The sequence below is a fragment of the Chanodichthys erythropterus genome, chromosome 15, assembly GCF_024489055.1.
Source record: "Chanodichthys erythropterus isolate Z2021 chromosome 15, ASM2448905v1, whole genome shotgun sequence".
Classification (NCBI taxonomy): domain Eukaryota; kingdom Metazoa; phylum Chordata; class Actinopteri; order Cypriniformes; family Xenocyprididae; genus Chanodichthys; species Chanodichthys erythropterus.
In genome coordinates, this window is record NC_090235.1 from 5,769,238 (window position 1) to 5,791,927 (window position 22,690).

Consider the following 22,690-nt stretch of genomic DNA (forward strand, 5'->3'; position numbering starts at 1 on the left):
AGTCATATGGGTTACTTTTATTAATCTATTTTTATCTATTCAGCCGGTCTTGACTGACCTATAAAGTAAATGTATCTCTAATAAAGTTTTATGAAAATAGGACAGCTACATTTTTGTAAGTTTATTTTCTGTGCCTTCAGATGCTCTCAATCCTTTCAGTCAGGAACGCACAGCTGCAGGAAGAAATAATCACAGACACAAAGATCTATGGTCAAACCTCTTCAAAGTTTATTGTCAGACTTTTAATGCATATTCATGCATCATGGATCAAAGACTTACAAAGTATATTGGATAAACAAATGGACAGATTATCATAAGGCCTCTTTTCTGCTTTTTACCATAATTGTAAAAGTTTTTACCCTTTGCAATGTGCTTGAAAAGGGTAAAAACAAATACAAAAGGTTTGCCAGATAAGGCAAAGTGGATACCTTTTTTTTCTCCATAGCCTACTTCCCCCGAATGGGATGCTCATACTTTTTCAGGCTCCTCATCATGTCCTGATCTTAGGCTTACACAGCAAAACAGAAGAGAGTAGAGAGGAAGTTTACATGTAACCTTAAAATTCCTGCAAGCTGAGAGCCTGTTTATTCTTACAGTTTTTAAATGTCTTGCTGTAAAAGTTACAATGAAAACAGAGCAACAAATCAATATACAATTTATGTTTCATGAAACCCTAAAACTTTTGATAAAAGTAAACAACTTAAACTAAACTAAAGTACATCTTCCACTAAACAAATGTATAGAAAACAACAACAACAACAACATGAACAAATACATTTAAGTAAAGAGATAAAAGATTTGTTGTAAAACTAAAAAAAAAAACATACTGAAAATGTGTTACACTTTATTTTTATGTGTTTGTTTCTTCTTTTTTTCTTGGGCTTCTTATTTCTTTATGCCCATCAGTCAGACAGCTGATCTGACAGTCTCTCCAGCTGTTCAATATATTCAGAGACATCTAGAAATGACAACGATGGAGAATAATTAGTCAGTGCTTGACATTGCAAAAGATTGTTTGTTCAAACTCTTGTTTCTGTGGTGTAATAGGACGACATTCTCTCTTACCCTCTCTGATTTTACTGGTTTGTGATTGTAAGCGTTCTATTGCTTTCTTCAGTTCTTTTTCAAGAGCATCCATTATGAGCAGCTTTACAAAGAAACAAGAGAAGATTATATTTGACTTTAGACATTGTACAACTAAATACATGATCGTCTTTAATGAATTTGAGATCAGTACCTTTAAGGTATTCAATGTTTTAAGCACTTCCATTTTTGCTTTGTTGAACATGTCATGTTTTATCTCATCAACTGTGGTTATTAGCAGTTCTTGCCTTTTCTTCATGGATCCGGTTCCAGTCACTGCTGCAGCTTCTAAAATAAGAAACACTCTGTGTTCATTCATTTTCTTTCTCATGAAGAACACATCAGAACAAGGAAATAAATCAATTCTTGGATGTGCGTTTCATGACTGAAATATATTTTGTTACATGCTGGGTGTTTTGTTAACCCTTACAAAAATTAAGTAATAAAGTTCACTTTATTTAGTATAGCTACTTATTGAGTAGTTTCACAGAAAGGGATTAGATCAAGCCAGGATTAGGCCAATTAGTTCAATTAAGTCATTTAAGTAACTTTTATAAACGTGCCTTAGAAAAAAAAAAAAACATTACTGGTGTGCATCTTGAGACAAAACAATGGCATTGAAATATTTTAAGATGCAAGTGCAATTTGCTTTCAGTTAAAACAGCTCAAACATGAAGAGGCTGGAATAGGCTTAAGACTTGTCTGTTAAACCTGGGGTAAATTTTAAAGTATACTTTATGTAGTAAGTATAGCCTACTAATATCAGTGTACTAGTTGTATACTTGTAAGTGTACTATTTCAATACAGCTTGGGACAAACTTGTCCCTCAAATATGATTGGCTGATTGAGATGTTGTTCCACGATCAACAAAGATGTTAATCCAGGAACATGTTGCACTTGGTGAAATCACGATGAAATCGCCATAAAGGTCTACTTTCAAGTATACTTCAAGTGTAACAGTATTGAGTTGCCAGTCAACGTCAGCAGTATTTCATCATTTTCACAAAACGTTCATGGTCCCCAGAATATTTTGTTGAATGAATATCTGAACATACTGTGGCAGGTCTAGTAATGTTCTGCTTGCATGTTGTTGGTTAGTCTGCACATTGATCGCCCTATCAGCAGGCATCGGAAGTATATATAAACTGGCTGGTTAGATGGAATAGCGTCACGAGTCGTCTCCCATTTCTTCCTATCACGTTAGTCGCCATTCAGGTATGCTGTGTGATTGTTGGCTGTATTGTCAGTGTTAAATTGTAGCCAATGTTCGCTTATTTTCAGAACGGCACGGTGAATGATATAAACATCTTTGTTTGTGTAAAGTCGGAGGTTTGGGTGAGACTGATTCAGGCACGGCCAGAGTGATTGCCTTACACAGTATGAACCTGGGTTTATCTATGACAAGCCATTTTGGTTATTTTTGATATCAGGACTTACATTTCCACTAGTAACAATGTTAATTCTTGATATCAAGATTTCAATTCTTGAAATCAACAATTCAATTCTTGATATCAGGAATTACATTTCCACTAGTAAAAACTAGAATTCTTGATATCTATAATTGTATTTTCACTAGTGAAATATCTCCATAGGCTGGCATTCAAATTCAATTGTTGATATCAAGAATTGATTTCTTAGTTGAAATTCCAATTTCACATATCAGAAATACAATTCTTACAAGTAAAAATGTGAATTTTGATATCAAGAATTCATTTGGCACTAGTTGAAATGTCAGTTCTTGATATCAACAATTGAATTTGCTACTAGTAAAAATGTTCATTTTTGATATCTGACAATGTATTTCTGATATCAGTATAATTTCAGATATCTAAAATGGCTTTCTTACTAGCCCTCTACCGCATGTTGTTGCCATATGGCAACATACTCTTTGTGTTCATTTCCTTGCCACTGTCTCTTGAAGAGAACATTCTAGTTTTTTTTTTTTTTTTTTTTAAGAGAAGACCTTAGTTTAGCCAATGATGTGCTTTGGTTAAGTCACATAACGCATTTTTTTTTTTTCTGTGGAGTGATTTCTGACAGACTTCCGTCTCTTATCGGTAGTTGCTGAAAGCAAACTAAAATGTCAGTGACAAACAAGGACCCGCCCATGTCACATTCACAAAAAAAAAAAGGTCATCATCTCAGGTAAGTTATGATGACATATTCATCACTCAAAAAAGTTTTTATGAAATTAGTTTTTGGTAAATCGATAAAATGTCTGTGTTGCCAAACGGCAACACTGTGCAATAATGGAATGACATTATTGTAATAGGTTAGCTAGCTAGCAAAGGCCAGCTGCAGTCTGTTAAGCTGTAACAATAAAAACATTAATGCTAGTGATATAATGTTGATTAGTTGTATGTTAAGGACTGCCATGGCATTTGTATTATGGATTAAATCAACATCGGAGACCTGCCTGCCCACTGCCACCACAGCCAAGTGACTGTAAGTGTATTGTTAGGGTGATGTGCACCAAATGTGATGTGTACCTGTACCTCACCTCTAAAAAAAACTGCTTTTTGAAGTTTCGTACAGAAAAAAGTTGAAGTTTCAAGAATTATGGGGGGTTCATGTTCATTACCTTCCTCTCATAAGATTGCGGAATGTTGAATTTTCATGAACTGCAATGTTTTTGGTTTTATGTCAATGTTTTATGATACATGATGAACAGTATTATATTTGTTTTTAACTGTCTAAATTTGCAATTTAAATAATATTCATGAAAAACATAATGAAATTCAAAGAATATAAAGCATTAATCAACAAAAGAGAATGGAATAAATAAAAGCACAAGATTTTGGAAAATATGTATAAGGTGTTGTTTATAATTACTGCTAAAGCTTATAATAGCACCCATTGATTCAATACAAACAACATTTCTGAGGAAAAATATTACCTATATACACTTACACTTATTCTAAGTTATTTCCACTATTGTATGTTGTTGCTGTATGGCAACATATCATAAAGTACCTTAAAATAATATTTTTTTCCCCAAAATGTTTTAAGCCATTCTAAGAAAAGAAAAAGTGTCAAATAATTTTTTCTATAGGTCTATCATAATGCGTGCGGTAGAGGGCTAGTAACAATCACATTCATGATATCAGAAACTAATATTGTCACTAGTGAAAATCTAATCATTGATATCAAAAATAGATATTTGTACTACTAACAAAGTAATTAATGATATCAAATTGTGATTTTTACTAGTAAGAATTTTATTTCTGATATGTGAAATAGTAAGAATACTAAGAAATCAATTCTTGATATCAACAATTGAGTTTGAATGGCAGCCTATGGAGATATTTCACTAGTGAAAATACAATTACAGATATCAAGAATCCATATCTGGATCCTGAAAAAGAATAAAAGTCAAAACAGCTTGCCATAGTTTATCCCTCCAACATGCACATTGCCTTCAGATAGACAGGATGAGCCCTCAGCCTCTTAGCATGCGTCTTTTGCCTGATTGTTTTAGTTTCCAGAGATAGCACTCATAAGGTATGTTCTTAAATTATGATTTGAGCGCCATTGTATTCAAACGGGATGTCGATTTTTATCAACAGTTGCTCATTTGCATTTGATCATCTAAAATTGTATTTTTATTGCAGATGCTTTAAGCACAGACCGGTTGCGTGCAGGATGTTTAGCTCTGTGTCGTTGGGCTGTATGGGACTATCATCCAGGGATGCTGTTGCTTTGCTTTGCTTTGTTGTGTTGCTCTGTGTGGTTTGGCTGGAACAGCTAAGCATGACGAGAGGTAAGCAGCTGCTTATATACTCTGGCTGTTGATTGGAAGATTAGATGGGCTCGCTCCTCCCTAAATTACGTTTAGGAACTAGTGGATAATCTAATTCTGTTTGTTACAGAAGCAGGGATTTACATTTTCACATTCTGTGTACAGTCGTCTGCTGGAAGCTAGTTATTTGAATTTATAAAGTTTTAAATTATGGATATTTTTCTTACAAAATTGCATCACTTCGCTTCAGATGGCCTTTATTAACCCCAAGTTGTATGGATTACTTTTTTTATGGATGGATGCATTATTTTTGGCTTCAAAACGCGGCCCCCCTTTCACAACCATTATTAACCTTGGAGGACTATAAGAATATTTTTAAATATATCTCTGAAGACGGATGGCTTGAGGGTGAGTAAATCATGGGATAATTTTCATTTTTGGGTGAACTATCCCTTTAATGCTAACATACCTTTATAGCAAGAAATCATTTCATTCTGAATGGTTGTTTGTATTGATGAGTAGATGAGCTTCTTCATGTCAACAATTTTTCTATTGAGCAATGGAGTCAATTGTGTTTCCTTCTAAAAGAGGAAAAACACAAGAAAAGTCAGAAAAATTTTGAAACATGAAGTTCCTGCTTACTTCAGTCCTGCTTTAAACATTGGTTTGTATTTGATTGCTTACTGGGTTATAAAAACAGCCTGCTAAATTATAAGGAGTGAAGATTCACACAGACTTCAACAGAAGTAAAGAAAGCAGAGGACCAGGGCCGGCGTACAACCATTATTGTCTCCAAGAGGACAACTGAACTCACCTCATTTTTAATGAAGTTCTCAATGTGATGCATGGGAGATGAGGGGTTAGCAGAGTCACTCTGGATGATACTAAACTTATCAATCTGTTCCTGCACTGACTTCCCTGTTGTTTCAGTCACACTAGAGCCAAAAGGAAACCATTTTTAAAACATTTTACAGAACATGGTTGTAATCCTTAATAATCTGATCTGAATCTTAAAAATATAAAATTAACTTGATCATGCTAATGCCCTAAAAACAACAAAAAGCATTGTAAATAGTTTTAATTACATTTTAATCTAAGAATGGAAATGGAATAATAAAACCAAACTTACGGAAAAATCTTAATGAAATCTTCATCAATGCATGTGTGCAAATGTTTGGCCAAAGTCTTGTTCAGGTCTAGAACTTCATCCCAATTTTTCGACCAATAGCATCCATAGTTCTTGCACAAAGCTCCAAGGATTTTATGGAACCCCCTTCCATCTTTTTTCTGAGTGACAAAAAAAAAAAAAATCATGTTAAAATGACACGAAAATAGTCATTATGCAAAACATTTGAATCACACTCACAGTTATTAATTTCTTTGTGGAATCAACACATGATTTCACTGATTCCTCCACTCCCTTTGAGAGACACTGCTCCAGATCACTATAAATGCTGTCAAAATATTTGTCCAGTTCATTTAGTGCCTTCATTAGGTTCTTCTCTAATTCCATGACTTTCATTTTCATCTAAAACACATCCATAGAAGAATTATGAATGAAAGGACATTGAGCAGCGATTTACAGAATAATAATATTGGCAGCATTCTAAATACACTAATTCTAAGAATTCTAATTCTGACTAAAATCTAAATACCATTTTCCTGTCTGTATCTCGCTGGACACTTTGGATTAAGAGCAAAGTTCCCTTTGCTTCATTGACATAATCTCTGACCAGTTCTCGATTCATGCTCTTGTTAAGAGTCCTCAGTTCATCCTGTAGCTTAGGGATTTCTAGATATAAATATCATTTGGTCAGTGCTTTAAATCACTTTATCAAATGTTTTAACTTCAGTTTAATTAAATATATACAAGCAACAGTTTAACATGATTATTTTTTAGTCATGAATGAAGTGATCAAATGAAAGCAATAGAATACAGTTTACCTGTTTCACTAGATTCCAGATTTAAATCTTGGTCAAAGAATGCTTTGGAACTTACAGTAAAAACTTGAAACTGATCGTCAGTACTGAATATTTTCTAAAAAGAAAAAAGTACAGTAATATTCATACAATTAGAAGAAAACTATAGATCATATTCTATATATATTTGCATCATATACAGTTTTTGAAAAATGAATGGTAAGATTAGGTAAAAGTAGTACCTTAAGTTTAGATTTTTCAAACTTTTTTTTGACCTTCATCTTGGCATTTTTATTTCTATGAAGTATGCATACTTTTTTCTGATCCTGAATGATAAAAAATAAATAAATAAATAAAATACACAAATAATCTGTTCATAGGTTTATAATAAAATCTGATTCAGTGGTTGATTATGTATCTCTTTTTACTCTCAGTAAATTATTACATATATTAAATTGTAGTCACATGATATTAGCTCTCAGTAAGTAAAATCAGCAAATGTAATCATAACCATCAGTACAAACTTACAGGGGAAACCGATAGCTAAAATTTGTGCTAGTCTATGAAAACAAAGGAGCAATACTACATAAATACAGCTAGTACATTTAACAGACCTTGTCTTCTGGGATTTGATCTCTAGAAAGCTGTGCACCTCTAAAAAGGAATTAAAAAGGCACAAAGTGTTCTGAGTTGTTTCGTATAAAAGATACAGGATAATAAGAATTAGACTTGGAATTATACCACTCCCCAGCCATTATACTTCCATTATGTAATATTAACAAAATACCTAACATAGTTTTCTGGATCGATGTCATCAGTCTTTGTACAGATGAAGTTGATATGTTTGCATTCTCCTCCTGGTCCTAGTTCTTCAGTGCAGTGCTTTAAAATCCCCCAAGGGCCACTGTCAGTGCTTGCTCGATTGATAGAACTAATAATCCACACAGAAGAGCAATCTCTCAGTTTCTACAGGATTTGAAATATAGCAGTGAGTTAGGAGGAAATGTTCTTAGTGGCATAATATATTTATTGTGTGGTTAATTTGGCAAACTGTTCATTTGAAAGGATCGTAGTAAAATATTTACAGATTTCCACAGATCATGTCTAATCTTATTGCAGTCTCCAGATCCAGGAATATCAACAAGCACAATGTGTTCCAGAAGTTCACGACAATTTGGAATCTTGATCTTCACGCTCTTCACAAGCGGCCAGTACCAGTTACCAGAACTTGACTGACTGTGTTGTATGTAACTTGCAACCTCATCGATAAATTCATTGATCTGTTGAGAAAATAAATTGCTTTGTTTTAGTTTGCTGTAAAGCAATTTTAGAATGCATTATACATATAATACATATAATGTATAATATATACTGCCTGGCCAAAAAAAAAGTCACTCTTTGGATTTAAATAGGCAAATACTTGAGGGTCTATGACTGGATCATTGTTGCTGTGATTATTATGTTTCTAGCATGTTATATGTTTAGGAAAATTGACTAAAATTTGATGCACCTCTTGTTGGAAATAAAGGTTGTGAAGTTTTTTCCATCAAGAAGTGCATCAATTTTTGGTCAAGATCTTGTACTGACAATGCAAAATGTGGGCACTCTGTAAAGTCTCTTCCAGCACATCCCAAAGACTTTCAATGAATTCAAGGTCTGGACTCAGAGGTGCCAATTTATGTGTGAAAATAATTCTTCATGCTCCCTCCCAACACTTTTTTCTCAGTTTGAGCCTGATGAATCTTTGCATTGTCATCCTGGAAAATGGCCATGATACGTCTTCCAACATGGTTGTTTAAGAAATGAAAAGCTACACACTCCATCAATAGGGTTAAAAGAACTATTCCCAAACATATAACATGCTAGAAACATAATAATCACAGCAATAATGATCCAGTCATACACTCTGTAGTATTTTATTTATTTATTTATTTATTTATTTTTATTTATTTTTTGGCTGGGCAGTGTATAATATGTTAAATATTAAAGAGTCTCCTAAAACTTACATCACTTTTTGAGAAATTGTCCTTATTAGTGGACAAAAAGTATTCAATCTCAGCAAATTTGGCATCATTCTTGAGCTCTTCTAATGTTTTCTCATCTGCATCATTTCCATACACCGCATTGATCTTTTCTACAGCAATTTCATACAATTCATCATCCCTGTCCTCACTTTTATCCGACAAAACACTGAAAAGATCTATGAGCTCTTTCTCCCACTCCTGCAGAGGCACACAAAACAAAATACAGAGAAAAATATGCATTCCCTACAGTCTGATTTATTTATATATTGATAAATCTTTAGAACACTCATTAAAAGCATATTCAGATGAATACAAATGAGGAAACCTCTTTAGAGAAGAGTTCAAGCTCTGCTATGTAGTTGGAGTCAGTCAGATTGGCTTCCACCTGAGTAACAACGGCTGTACAGGCACCAAAACAACCAGATGGCAGTAGATTCTTTTTCCCCAATATTGCACTTAATAGGGAGCTCTTTCCTTCTCCTGATGTTCCAAAAATCCCAATGGTTGCTTTCTTCCTGTTGCTTTTATCTATTTTATCTGAGTTTTTGGGGAATCTTTTCATAATTTGTCTCACCCCCTCCATGATCTCATCTGTGTGCAACAAAGAAGAGCCATGTTCCTGATTAAATAACATTTTTGTAAGCAACATAAATGGCAGATGTTTAATTATATTATAGTATAATGTTTTACTAGTGCATAGTAAGTAATTAATATATAGTTTCAGTCATGTGGCATTTATCGCACAGGTTGACTCAAGATGGTGAGATGGTAAATATGGAGTTTCCCTGTTCTGTGTTGGTGTGGGTTTCTCCCGGGCACTCAGGACAGGTGAATTGGAGACTCTAAATTGTGTGAAGGTTTATGTCTATGTGTGTTAGCCCTGTGATGGACTGGCAGTCTGTCCAGGGTGTTTCTTTGGCCTGAGATTCTTGGATAGGCATACAGCATTCCCATGATGCTGTATAGGACAAGCGGTTTGGATGAATGATGAATGACTCTGATACCTGTATAACCCTTTTAAGAATAGTGTGTGTGTCTAAATTCTGCTGACCATTTATAGGCAACCAAGTGATTCGTTACAAGTAACAGATGAGAGGTGGACAGATTCAGATTTTAGTTGCCCATTGTCAGCGATGAGTTCATTGTCCAGTCAGGCGATTCACGCTTTCTTTTAGTACCTATCAAAGAATTCATTCTACTCATTATTTTTCCTCAATCACAGACTGTACAATGATCTTTAATTTCTAATCATTTGAATTTTAATACATTGTCTATTCATTGTGGGATGGGTGGAAAGTCCTGGAGGGGAAAAACATGCATTCATAATAAAGATGATCTTTTTTTTTTTTTTTTTTTTTTTCCTTCCTCACCAATCATTTAAGATTTTTTCACCTTTTTAGCTCTGATTATAATTAATAATTATTTGATTAGTTATAATTAAATATTAATTATAACTGATATAATTAATTGGCTCACCATAAGCGGATGAGGAGGATTGTGATGGTACAGGAAGAAGTGGAGGTGTATTCCTCTTCATCCCATGAAATGCTTCCATCTCTTCTTTTGGTGCTCCAGAAATGGCTGATCTATTAAAAACATTAAAAATGTAAATTAAAGCATTATGTATAGAATGCATGTTTCACTAATTATGATGTCCTCAAACCATGTATAGAGCTACTGTCCAAAATCAACATACTTCATAAGGTACTTCCATAAGTAAATTCAAATGGGTAACAAGTCGTCACCTTTATTTATAGTGCTTTTATACAATACAGATTGTCAAAGCAGCTTCACAGAGATGAACAGGAAAATAGCAGAATCAATTATGTACACTCTAATTTTTTGCTGAGTGATACAATTTTTAGCCTAAATGTTTCATGGTGCTATGAATGAGCCTATTTAGTTGAGTTGGGGAACATTTCTATGCTCCAGCTCACCACTTTTGCTCTAAAACACAAGAACTGTGAATGACTTGTATTTGTATGAATGACAGTATTTCCTATTCTGCATCAAACTTTGTTTAAAGCATATTAATGCATATAGGAAAATTCATAATCTAGCATGGATTTTAACCCAAGTACTTCAGGGGCCTCATTTATAAAATATTGCATAAAAATCCTACATTTGGTCTTACAGTCATTTCTCAAATGTGCGTATATGTGATTCAGAGAATGAATGCTCTCACAAAAATGGGTACACCTCTCTTCCAGAAGTAAAATTTATAAATTTCAAAAGATCTTCAAAATGTGCACAGTGGAATGATTTCAGACCAGAAAAAAGACACTAGTCAATGTCCAAATCCTTTACTTGAGAATGGAAAGCGGCAAGAATTGCTTAGTGTCCGTCTGCTCAGACCCTGACGTGGCGCTAAGCATTTTTCCATGTCAAAGACTGTTTTTATAAATATTAATGTTGCCGTGGATTTTAGCAGATGCACTTACTCCAAGATCAAATCTGTGCATACACACGTTTTATAAATGAGGCCCCAGTTTTCTCTGTCCAAATGTCCTTTCATTCATTATCCTCACCTTATGTCGACTTCCATTGATTCATCTTCCTCATAGATTTTAGACTTTAGATTTTCAATCTCTTCATACACCTTATTCCCATCATCCCTTTCATCTGCTTTAGAGCAATTTTCTTCTGATTCTTCATCACTATTCCCAAATATGTTCCATTTCTCCCAGTCCTCATCCTTACAATCATTTCCTAAGCAGTTTAATTGTAGCAGTTCACCATTTCCTCTGGATAATATCTCTATTTCATATACTTCATTAGTATTGTCCTCCACAGTAGCTTTGACCTTTTCTAGGTCCTCAGGTTGAAAGCAAACTATCACACTTTGCTTGAAAATAAAAACCCCAGAGTTTTCTAAATGTCCAAATAACTGTGAGGCGTAGCTTTTTAGAGCCAGCGTTATGAGTCCTGGGGTCAAAGGGCAGCCCTGATATAGAAGTTTGTGTTTCTCAACTGAAAAATACTCTTCTGAATCACTGAGGAGATTTTCTATAATAAGAAGATCTTGTCTCAGAGTCGGGTTTGACCGTTTTTGCTGTTCTAGCTCATCCTTAATATGACTCAAACTTATTAAAGCATAATGTGTTTTGGGAGTGATCAAGACAGTTGCCGACTCTTTTGCTATCTGCCCTTTTGGAAGGGACTCAATGACATCATCTAGGTGTCTTGCCAGAATAGTTGCGATGATGAGGTAGTCAACGTTAAAAAAGTGTTGACTATCATCATGTGGACTTTTCACAGTTTCATTAAAGTATGTCTCCGAGCAGTTAAATGCACCACTGTGGATTCTGTCATAGAGCATCTTTATGTATATAATTAGGTCCTGAATGTTGTCTTTATAGAAGGAAACTGGGATGCCGTCTGATCTCGGTGTGTCTGACACTTGAAGAGAATGTACAGCTGACACAATGTCAACTTCACTGACCGCATGTGAGCTTTCTTCACCCAGTGATGAACCTGTCTCATCTGTCAAAAGATCCTTTTTTAGATTCAGCCATTGGAAGGCTGTTTGTATCTGGGACACATCCTGAATAGGCATCGCAGGGATGTTGATCTCTAAAGACACAGGCCGATGGTCTTTGTTTTCATTTATCTTTAAGTCTCTGATTTCACAACTTCTGACACGCCACATACATTCTTCTGGAACGAAGAAGTAATCCAGTCTGGACACAGGACAATCTTTTATGTAGAATGTATAATCCTGTTTTATGGGGTTCTTTCTTCTCCAGACATCAACCAGCTGAAGAGATTTCATGAAATTTTCCACAAATAACAGCAATTTACTATGAGTGCTGTTTTTTGTCAAATTGTTCCATTTTTTGTCAATAAATCTATTGAGAACCGTGTTGAAATCTCCACCAATCACCAGCAGCCCTGTGGTCATGGACTGAAGGTACCTTGAAAGTTTATCAAGGGTTTTTGTGTCTGTGTGATGATTATAAACACTAACCAGAGTGTACAGCTGACCTTCCAGTTTACATTTCAACACAACGTAAGCGCCCCTGTTATGTTTTTCATCACTTATGTATTCAAAATCTAGTGTTTTCCTCACTAGTATGGCTGATCCCTTGCTAGAGGAGGTATACTTTGTGTAGAAAATATGCCACTCATCTTTATAGGCTTCAATAATATTTTCATCTCCAACTCTAATATGGGTCTCTTGAAAGAAAATAACATCAGCATTTTGTAGTTCTTGAAATTTCTGATCTCTGTGTTGCTTCAGTCCATTAACATTCCAAGTGATGAAGTTTATGGTCTGTGAAGCCATTGACAGATCTGCTCTTACAGGCCAAAGATCCTCAGCTTAGTAAGTTCCCTGTCAAAACAAAAAGTGATGGAGGGTAGGAACATTTTGTTTTGTATTCTGAGTGAATTACTGAGACTTTCATGGTAGAAATTTTTATTCAAATTAAATTCAATGCTTTGCATTCAAGGTTTAATTTTTTCAGGTCATGTATTCCCTAGGACCTCATGACCGTGGGTACAATTATTATGCCTAGTTCCCTTTCAAGGAAAGAATGATGCTGTGGGAAGGCTTTGCGTGATTGTGTCCTGAAGCACATGTAAAATCAGTCCAAAGGTGTGACAAGACATCAGAAGCAGGTGACGTCACGGCCAGGAAACTATATAGCACGCTCAAACAGTAAAACGCTAGCTTCTGTGTCTTCAGTGGCGCTCTATGTGAATCATATGTCTAATTTGATCTTGTCTTGTTACACAAGCAGTTATATATATCATGGCGAGCAAATAACATTTTAGATTGTGTGTTCCTCCCTGCCCACGCTACATCAAGAGCGGGCATACACACGATCTACTGCTTCCACTGTGGACACTCTGCTCCCGCCTGGCAATCTTCCAGCAGGACACTCAGGCTCGCATTCCCCTTGGTTCGGGTCCGGCTGCTGCTGAGACAGTGGCAATCTAGATCATGGGGATCACAAATGGATTTAGCGGATGGCTTTATTTTTGCCTACACCTGCTAAGTCCAGCGCCTTTTCCCAGAGTTCGGAAATTTGAGCGCAATTAAGGAGAAAAATAAAAACTTCCTGCTTTCGCCTCCTGGCCTCTGGCCTTCTGGAGTAGAGTGTCCCATCACAAACAAACCTCTGAACGTAAGTGTCTTGATTTTTTCTGAATGCATTCCAAAATTCTATAATAAGATACGATGACCTTTCACATGACCATGCATTTTGAACAGGTTGTAATGGTCTGGGTGAACAGTTTCAGATGCTTTGATGAACGAGCGTGCTATTATTGACAAGCAAACAACCAATAAGGTCTTCAGCCAGGTTGCACGACTCTCATGTTCGGTTGCGTCATCGCTATGTGAGATCAGAACACATACAAGATGAGTGCCGCGCCTGAGAGTGAGGAGATTGTCAATAAAAAAGTACACGTTAGCTCGCCAGTGAGGCAGTTTTTTGGTTTCCTCTCTTCCGATCAACATCGTGTGTAAGCTTTGTAAAAAAAAAAAGCATCCCTGCCAAGCACGGAAACAGAAGTAACTTATTTCATCACCTTAACCGCTTCCATCCTCTGGAAAACGCAGCATGTCGTTCATCTACTTCACCTCAATAAACAACCCACAAGCAGTCCACGGTTGAGAGGTACTCTGCAACAGTGCCTTATAAGAAATCCTCCAAGCAATACAATGAAATTACCCTTGCAACAGTGTATTACATTGCCAAAGAAATGCAGCCATTCAGTGTAGGGGAGAAGACAGGTTTCAAAAGACTTCTTGGCATGGTTGATCACCACTATGTTGTCCTGGGCTGCAAGTATTTTACAAAGACTGCTATTCCACAAATGTATTCAGAGTGTAGGCAAGCAGCGGAGAAGGAAATGTCCACCATCTCATATTTTGCAACCGCAGACATCTGGACAAGTCGCACATGTGAGCATATTTTCACAAGGGCCACATGGGGGAATTTTTGCACAAAACCTGACTGATGCACTGGTCTCATAGGGTCTGAATGAAAGCAACCAAGTGTGCATCACCACTGACAGCGGGGTGAATATAGTGAGAGCCACTTCACTTAACAGATGGACTCGGTTGCAATGTTTTGGCCACCACTTGCATGCCTATTGGTGAGTATAGTGTTGACATTTAGTGAAGTTCACAACATAAGGGAGGAGTGAACCCATCTAATCTTTCAATTAGTGAAACTCAAACACAATCTCAAGAGGAGGGAACCCTAATCTTTCAATTACATCCAGAGCATATAAGCAGCTACTCACCCTGCTCTGGCATCAGTTGTTTCGATATCCCTCCACCTCCCCAACTCCACAACATAAATTAGGCATCTCATCTATCGTACTCCTCTTCCATGCACTAGTAGTCCCTGGGGGGTATATCCAAGCTCGAGTTGAAGCTGCTTCCTCGAGCCCCTCCACAGCGGACAGCAAGCCAAATACGCTTAACCTTATTAGCTTAAAGATTTTATGAGGAAACGAACTCGTGAAATAGTTAAATCATCCACATAGTTTCTTTGTATTTGTACTAATTCATCGTATTAGTACTGTAAAAAGTAAGTTGCTTACATGAGTTGAACCTTGTAAAACTTTTAAATTAAAGTTGAAAAATTGCTTAACTTATTTTCATGAGTTCAAAAATAATGTAAAAACACTTGTCATAACTTATCAGACTTTGGCTTTTGGATTTTTTTACAGTGTATTTATTTACATGAATATAAAATTAATTAGAAAACAGTTAACAGACAACAATAGACAACAATTATGCACGTCCTTGTCTTAATTTTAATACTAAATTTATTTTAATCATTAAACTGAAATATTATTAATTTAAAATGTTATTTTTAATTTTTGTTTTTACAGTTGCAGCAGGGAAGGACTAAAGAGTTGAAAAGGCCATCGGTGTGTGTAAGAAAGTGGTGGCAGCATTTTCTTATTCATGGATGAAAAAGAGAGATCTGACATAGCTCAGGAAAAACTCAATCTTCCCAAGCATCAGCTTGTCACACAGTCACCCACCAGATGGGGCTCATGCCAGAAGATGGTTGCAAGAATGCTGGAACAACAAATGGCCATTGCTGAAGTCCTGGCTTCAGACAGAATCACCCGACACCTGTTTCCAACGTGGCATGACGTTGACGTCTTAGAGCGGGACGTCTTGACCCAAGATTCGAAGCTCAGTACATCAAGCCAGACAAGGTAGAAGCCATTAAAACACAGGCACTGGCTGAAATGATGGATGATGGCCAAGGCCTACAACCCCAGGCAGAGACAGTTAAAAACAGAATCAGCAGGTGCAGAAGGAGGAGTGCAACTTCCTGTATATGAGCAAGCTTTGCAGCACCCCCTTGAATGTTTTTTTAGTACATGGGGTTATGTAGTGACATGTACGAGGGTTGCATTGAAACCTGACAGAGTAAACCCACTTGTCTTACAATTTAAAATGACGCTATGTACATGTGAATATTGATATTTGATTGCTACACTAAAAAGGTTGGTTTAATTATATTTTATTTATCTTTTGTTTACAATTTTAGAGGTTTGTAATGTTATTACTTGTTACAAATGTTGATCTACCTACCTCAAGTTTGCCTTGTTTGTTCTATGTTTACACTTTTACATTGCACACATTTTTTTAACATTTTATTTAAGTTCAAGAGTTTCTTACTTTTTTATCTTAATATAAGACATAAAGAAGATATTTCTGTTTACATTTTATTTTGTTAAAACTATTAAAATTTTTTATTTGCCTTAATAATGTGGATAAATTAAAAAACAGTGGTTAAATTCATATTTTTCTACTTGTCTTTTTTTTTTTAAAGGTAATAAATAATGTCAATAATCATTGATTCTGAACGATATGAAACATTATATTGTGATACATTTTTTGGTTATATCGCCATGCCCTACACCCATAACACCCTAGCAACCACCAAGTAATGCCCTATCATACACCCAGAATATATAAGCAAACGTCAAGCAATGCTTTAATAACCACTCGGAACACCCTAGCAACTACCCCAAGTATGTTAGTAACTGCCTAGAAACACCCTAGCAACCACACAGCAACACCATAGCAACCACCCGAGTATATTAACAACTGCCTAACAACACCCTAGCAGCCACCATGGTTACAATAGCAACCACCTAGCAACCATCCAGGATATCCTAGCGACAACTCAGGACACCTTATCAACCGCAAGCAACACCTTAGCAACCTCCCAGAAAACCCCAGCAACCTCCTACCAACTCCATAGCAACCACACAAAACACTTCAGCAACCACAGAGTGACACCATACCAACTGCCAGGAACACTTAGCAACTGGGTGCCGAGTTTTGCCACTGCAAGCACCACTCACATTTTCTTCAGGGAATGTACAATCTAATTATTATTATCATCCTAATTAAAAAGGCAAAGCAGCCCTTTATAATCAGTGATACTGTCAAGCGTGTTGACACGTGCCACCCCTGACAACAGAACATTCCCTTTGATGTGTTATGGCATGCACCCATTGTAGACACAGTGTTAGAATGTTGTAGGCAATTTTCTTTTGCAAGTAGTTACAAGTTTCAGCTTGCCTTGTCGTAAATATTACGCAAATTCTGAGCCAACGTTAGTACACGGAAGTAGTAGCTACACGGAAGCTTGCACTGCATTCACTATGTCAACAGTTCAAATTGTTAAATAAAGTCGTTATTTTTGTTTTATTTTTGTGCACCAAAAGTATTCTCGTCGCTTCATAACATTAAGGTTGAACCACTGTAGTCACGTTGACTATTTTAACAATGTTTTTACCACTTTTCTGGACCTCAAAAGGTGCAATGCCGTTGTTGCCTATGTGTGGTTCAGAAACCCCCAGATTTCATCAAAAATATCTTAATTTGTTTTCCGAGGATGAAAAAAAGGTCTTATGGCTGTGGAACGACATGAGGGTGAGTATTTAATGACATAAATTTATTTTTTGATTGAACCAGGGGCGGAGCTACGGGTGGGCCGGGGATGATGCAAATTATTCTGGCCCACCCACACTTTTAGAGGCCCACCCACCATCCACTTTCTGCATCCGCCACTGGATTGAACTTTATAAGGTCTTCTACTGATGAGTGACATTCTTGAAGGAAACAAAAATCAGATTTGTATGGAAAAATAGTTATCAGTAGCGAGAAGGAAAAAGAAAAGAAAAAACGCGACCGAACAGGAATGAACTGAGCTGTACAAGAGGAAAGAACCACACTGAGTTAAATTTAAAACATAAGGTTTTAGAGTTCTTTTGCTAGTTTCAGAAATCATCTTTTATACGGTATCACGAGGGAAGAGGCGTTTTAGTACTGGCAAGAATTTGTGGATTTTTTCTGTTTTCTCCGGTTGGTATTTTGTATGCGTGATTTGATACGGCCATTTGATTCACCGCCATTGGACAGAGGAAGGTGCGGCGAAGGAGCAGAGTGAGCAAGGAGTAAGCAGGAACTGTTCCGCTCGGCGTGTTTTCATTTCATCTCACAGATAAGCGCCTGAGATATCATCAACACTACCCGGGTAGAACATTTTTTTTAATCTGATTCTAATATTGAAAGGACATTGGTTCTATACTAAAAAGGACATTGATTTCTGAGTTACAAGGGCTAGGCTACTGTGTTTTAAACTAAATTGTAACGGAAGAAAAAAGTAATATTTGGATTATGGTTTATTGTTAAATAAATGCCGGCTATATATATATATATATATATTATATATATATATGTATGTATGTATACTACCGTTCAAAAGTTTGGGATCGGTAAGATTTTTAATATTTTTAAAATAAGTTTTGTCTGCTCACCAAGATTGCATTTATTTAATTAAAATACAGTAAAAACAGTAATATTGTGAAATATTATTACAATTTAAAATAACTGTTTTCTATTGGAATGTAATATAAAATGTAATTTATTTCTGTGTTGGAAAAGCTGAATTTTCAGCATCATTACTCCAGTCTTCAGTGTCACGTGATCCTTCAGAAATCATTTTAATATGATGATTGGCTGCTCAAGAAACATTTATTATTATTATCAATGTTAAAAACAGTTGTGTACTTTTTTTCAGGATTCCTTGATGAATAGAAAGTTCAAAAGAACAGCATTTATCTGAAATATAAAGCTTTTGTAACATTATACCGTTCAAAAGGTTGGGGTCAGTAAGAATTTTTATTTTTATTTTTTTGAGAAGAATTTAAAGAAATTAATATTTTTTTTCAGCAAGGATGCATTAAATCAATCAAAAGTGAAAGTAAAGACATGCAGTAAAGACATGCAGTCTTGGTGAGCAGACAAACCTTCTTTTAAAAATATTAAAAATCTTACTTCTGAACGGTAGTGTACATACATATACGTGTTTTGAGTGAAGTGCATTAGTGCTTGGGATATTTTTATTTTATTTTATTACTCCTCCATTGGCACTTGCGCTTATAGTTTTGTTTATAGTTTATAGTAGTGTGAAATGCGCAGTTAAATAAATAAAATAAATAAAATTGAATAGACCTAGCGAAACAAATAACTTATTGTGCAGAACTTTAACTGGTCAAGTAATAAGCAATTATAACAACAGGAAAAAGATTTTGAAATGCAGTATAAAATGTCGATTAAGTAATACTTTAAATGGAATTTGAGAACATATAAGTATAATACCAGATCGTTTAAGTCATTAAGAGCCTGTATTGTATTATACAAGCCAGAACAAAGCAGATAACTGAAGCATAAAATATCTCAATAACATTCTACAATAGAACTATTTAAACCATGTCAATACAAGCAAGCTGAACACAAAGACCAGCAAATCAAGAGATTATCTTTTTGTGGTTTGTTATGAACGAAAGAAAGAAAAATCAAGATTTTTTTTTTTTTTTTACTACAGACACAACATGGTTAACACAACTTAATTAACTCTTAATGTTTAGTTAAGTTAGAATTTATCTAGGCTAAGCACCAGAATAATTTGAGGAAAGAGTTACCTTTTATCTCTCAGAATAAAACACTCATTTCAGATGCCAAGTTGAACAGAGATTAAGACTTCCGTTGTTAGATTTTCTTATAGACTCACTCTTGGGCGTGGACTTCTTGGTAAATCGCAGTGTCTGTCAGTTGAACATCCTATACTTTAAGGGATAGTTTACACAAAAATGAAAGTTGTCATCATTGTTTGGAACCAAACATTCTTTAAAATATTTTTGTATAATATCAACTGTCTCTTTTGAGTTTTGAGGGCAGTCCTCATTCTCATTTTATTATTTCTTGCAGAGGCAAAAGCTAACTGCACCACTCTATGCCAGCTAAGCTGGAAGTTCCATGGGCCAGAATAAAAAAAAAAATACAATTTAAAGCTTACCCTCCTCTCTTTGGAGTATGCATTCCAAAGTAGGAAGGTATTAAGGCACGTCCGAATCCAATGTTAGCTTCACTTCCTGTCTCCAGAGAGACCTTCATCTGATCAGTTTTCGAAGGCAACATAGATGTATCCTTCGCTGCCTTTGAAATCCCACAATCCTATCCCAGATAGCATGTAATCATTGAAACAATGTTGAATCAGGTAATATTATTGATTATACATTACAAAGTGATATTGTTTTAACATCACTTTTGCACCCTCAGTTACAATGTTACACTGTGGTGTGGATTCTTCATCACTGCTATTAAATCAGTATTGAAATTAAGAAAGACAATCATTATTGTTTGATCAATGTTAATGTTATGTTGATTCTAAATCATTTTTGATGAAATGTAAAAAAAAAAAAAAAAAACCTGAAATGTCAACATAAAATTATGTTCTGAACAACATTAATATTTCACCTAAACTTTAATGGTATGTCAACAAATTTATGACCATTTCAACATTTTGGGAAAACCTTTTAAAGCATAAATGACACCTTTCCAGCAATTGAGTCAGTTTCTTTTATTTGACAGTTTAACACAATTAATGACAAAGAGAATGGCAAATTCTTTAAGAGAGGGGCAAAAAGGACAATAGCATTACTTTCAGAAGTGGCACTGCAAAGATTGGCTGCTGCCTGACAAAAGCAATGCATTCTGGTTAAAAAATCTGTCCGACTTTGATCGGCGCTGCAAGCACCTTACGATCACATCTGGCATCAAAGTACCACAAGAGCAAAATGAGACCAGCCACCTATAGGTCAGGTGCTGCAGTCGCTCAAATTCAGCTGCAAAAGCCTTGATGACAAAACACTTTACTCTCATTGGTCAGATTATGTGATGATAAGGACGACATGTGTTGTGTGATTCCTGTATTTAACCTGTATTAAGTCTTGTTATTGAATATTTGATATTAAAACAAAACACGCAAAACATTAACAAAAATGAAGATTACACTATCTAGTACATATATGTTTGTTTTAATCGAATCCGCTTCTTCGGCTACAATCAATGCAAAAATCACGTGGTCTGCCACGTCGTTTTTCAGCACACTACGGAAAGCACAAAGTGTCCGACCTGACGGTCGTCTATGGCCCTGTCCCAAATGGCACACTTCATGTGCACTTTCAGTCAAGACCGTAGGGTGTCCCATTCATCATTTAAACTTAAAGAAGGGTGCTCGTGAGCGCCCCCTTTGCAGCTGCAATGCGCCCTTGATGCGCACTTCTGTTGAGCCCTCAAGACTGTGAGCTACGCAGAGGACTTTACCCGGCAGTCAAAGTGGCATTACGTTGTGAAAGTGCAGACTCAGAGGAAGACCGTGGGGGTTTAGGGTGCCATTTGGGACAGGGCCTATGTACTCCCCCAATGCCTGCAACCTTCAGATCTCGCTAGCCGGTGGCAGGTTAGTGTAGTTTATCTCAAACAAGCCTAATGTGATATCAGTGTCACATTTTTCAAGATGGTGCTTCTCTTTTTCTTTTTTTGTCTTTTTTAATTGGCCATCCTCATCTGCCTTCATTCTTATTAAAGGAAAGAAGGCAGGGTGCTCTGCAAGCATTGAGTAATAAATGCAATTCATGGGCTATGTGTAAAGTATGATATTCTTGCTCACGTTCATGTCACTTGCACTTTAAGAAATGTTGTTGGAAAATCAAAATAGGAAATTGCTAATAAATATTACTAAAGCAAGATGCATGCACTTTTTTAGAATTTAGAAAATGGACACTTTAAAAACTTTTTAAAATAATCTTATTAGATTCCGTAACAATAAATCAAATGCAAATGATTAAGAAACAACCACTAGTGTTCTGCAAAGATGCATACCTGCAGGATCTTGTGGTCTTCAACTACAAATCACTGTTAGTCACTGTCTCCACCCATGTCTGCTGTTGGCTTTCATCAAATTGTCAATGCTGATCCAACACACTTTAAACATTAAAATGACAATCTCAACCAAAATGATGGTCTGAATCAAAACTCAACATTGTATAAATGTCACCATGCTATCTGGGTATGCATTCCATTCGTGGCAGTTGAGCTATAAGAAAGATGGCATCTGAAAGTTGCAGTTTTCTGTCAGTTTGTGTGTAAATGTACATTTTTTACTGTTTTCCACTTCTGATTTCATAGCAAAAAAAAATACTACTGTAGTAAATAAATATTTGTTTAGTTCTCACCAAAGATTGCTCTATATTGCTGTAGATCATTAAACTGTTACACTGCCTCAGTAGTTCGTGAGGTGCCTGTTTTCGGATGCAGCCCATGTGACTTCTGGGGGTTGTGGTTTGTAGCTGGCTTCTGCTTGCTGCTTGCTTGTATGCTCTTGCTTTAACATATTTCCTGCATGCATTGTTACATTATTTGAGTCAATTGTTTTATTTACTTGCTTCAACACATTTCCTGTTTGTGTCAATGGCATTAGCAATGCACACATTTTTTATTGTACATTTTATCAGATTTCTACCTTTCTAACAGTCTTCATTTTTGGCATTTACACATAACGATGCTTCTGTCCCCCAGAACCTATGT

General features: G+C 35.8%; 1 protein-coding gene and 1 long non-coding RNA gene across 3 annotated transcripts in view; one reads left to right on the forward strand and one right to left on the reverse strand.

Annotated features, from left to right (window-relative positions):
* Positions 1–214: 214 nt before the first annotated feature.
* Positions 215–20,256, reverse strand: LOC137037237 (nuclear GTPase SLIP-GC-like). Of its 2 annotated transcripts, XM_067411062.1 has the most exons (20): positions 20,118–20,256; positions 19,744–19,887; positions 11,295–13,099; positions 10,243–10,352; positions 9,888–9,944; positions 9,092–9,357; positions 8,749–8,964; positions 7,828–8,022; positions 7,530–7,708; positions 7,357–7,396; positions 6,985–7,068; positions 6,767–6,860; positions 6,478–6,614; positions 6,189–6,350; positions 5,952–6,109; positions 5,637–5,757; positions 5,292–5,403; positions 1,238–1,371; positions 1,066–1,147; positions 215–958 (listed from the first exon to the last, which is right to left on the reverse strand). In XM_067411062.1, the coding sequence occupies exons 3-20, from the start codon at positions 13,049–13,051 to the stop codon at positions 903–905; spliced, it is 3,960 nt and encodes a 1,319-aa protein (XP_067267163.1). In that variant the 5' UTR covers positions 13,052–13,099; positions 19,744–19,887; positions 20,118–20,256; the 3' UTR covers positions 215–902. The 2 variants fall into 2 exon arrangements, with proteins under 2 accessions (XP_067267163.1, XP_067267164.1); XM_067411063.1 differs by lacking the exons at positions 11,295–13,099; positions 20,118–20,256 and having other exon boundaries at positions 19,744–20,020.
* The window catches only part of LOC137037239 (uncharacterized), a 30,014-nt gene continuing 22,994 nt past the window's right edge, over positions 15,671–22,690 (forward strand). The window contains exon 1 of the long non-coding RNA XR_010897270.1: positions 15,671–18,293. This is a non-coding gene — a long non-coding RNA (uncharacterized lncRNA). The remainder of the gene's footprint in view (positions 18,294–22,690) is intronic.

Excerpts from the sequence above, each read along its gene's own strand:
- LOC137037237 (XM_067411062.1), bottom strand. The coding sequence starts at position 13,051 with ATGGCTTCACAGACCATAAACTTCATCACTTGGAATGTTAATGGACTG. Across the intron at positions 6,615-6,766 it reads TCTGGAATCTAGTGAAACAG|AAATCCCTAAGCTACAGGAT; the intron begins GTAAACTGTATT and ends ATTTATATCTAG. Across the intron at positions 6,110-6,188 it reads CCACAAAGAAATTAATAACT|AAAAAAGATGGAAGGGGGTT; the intron begins GTGAGTGTGATT and ends TTTGTCACTCAG.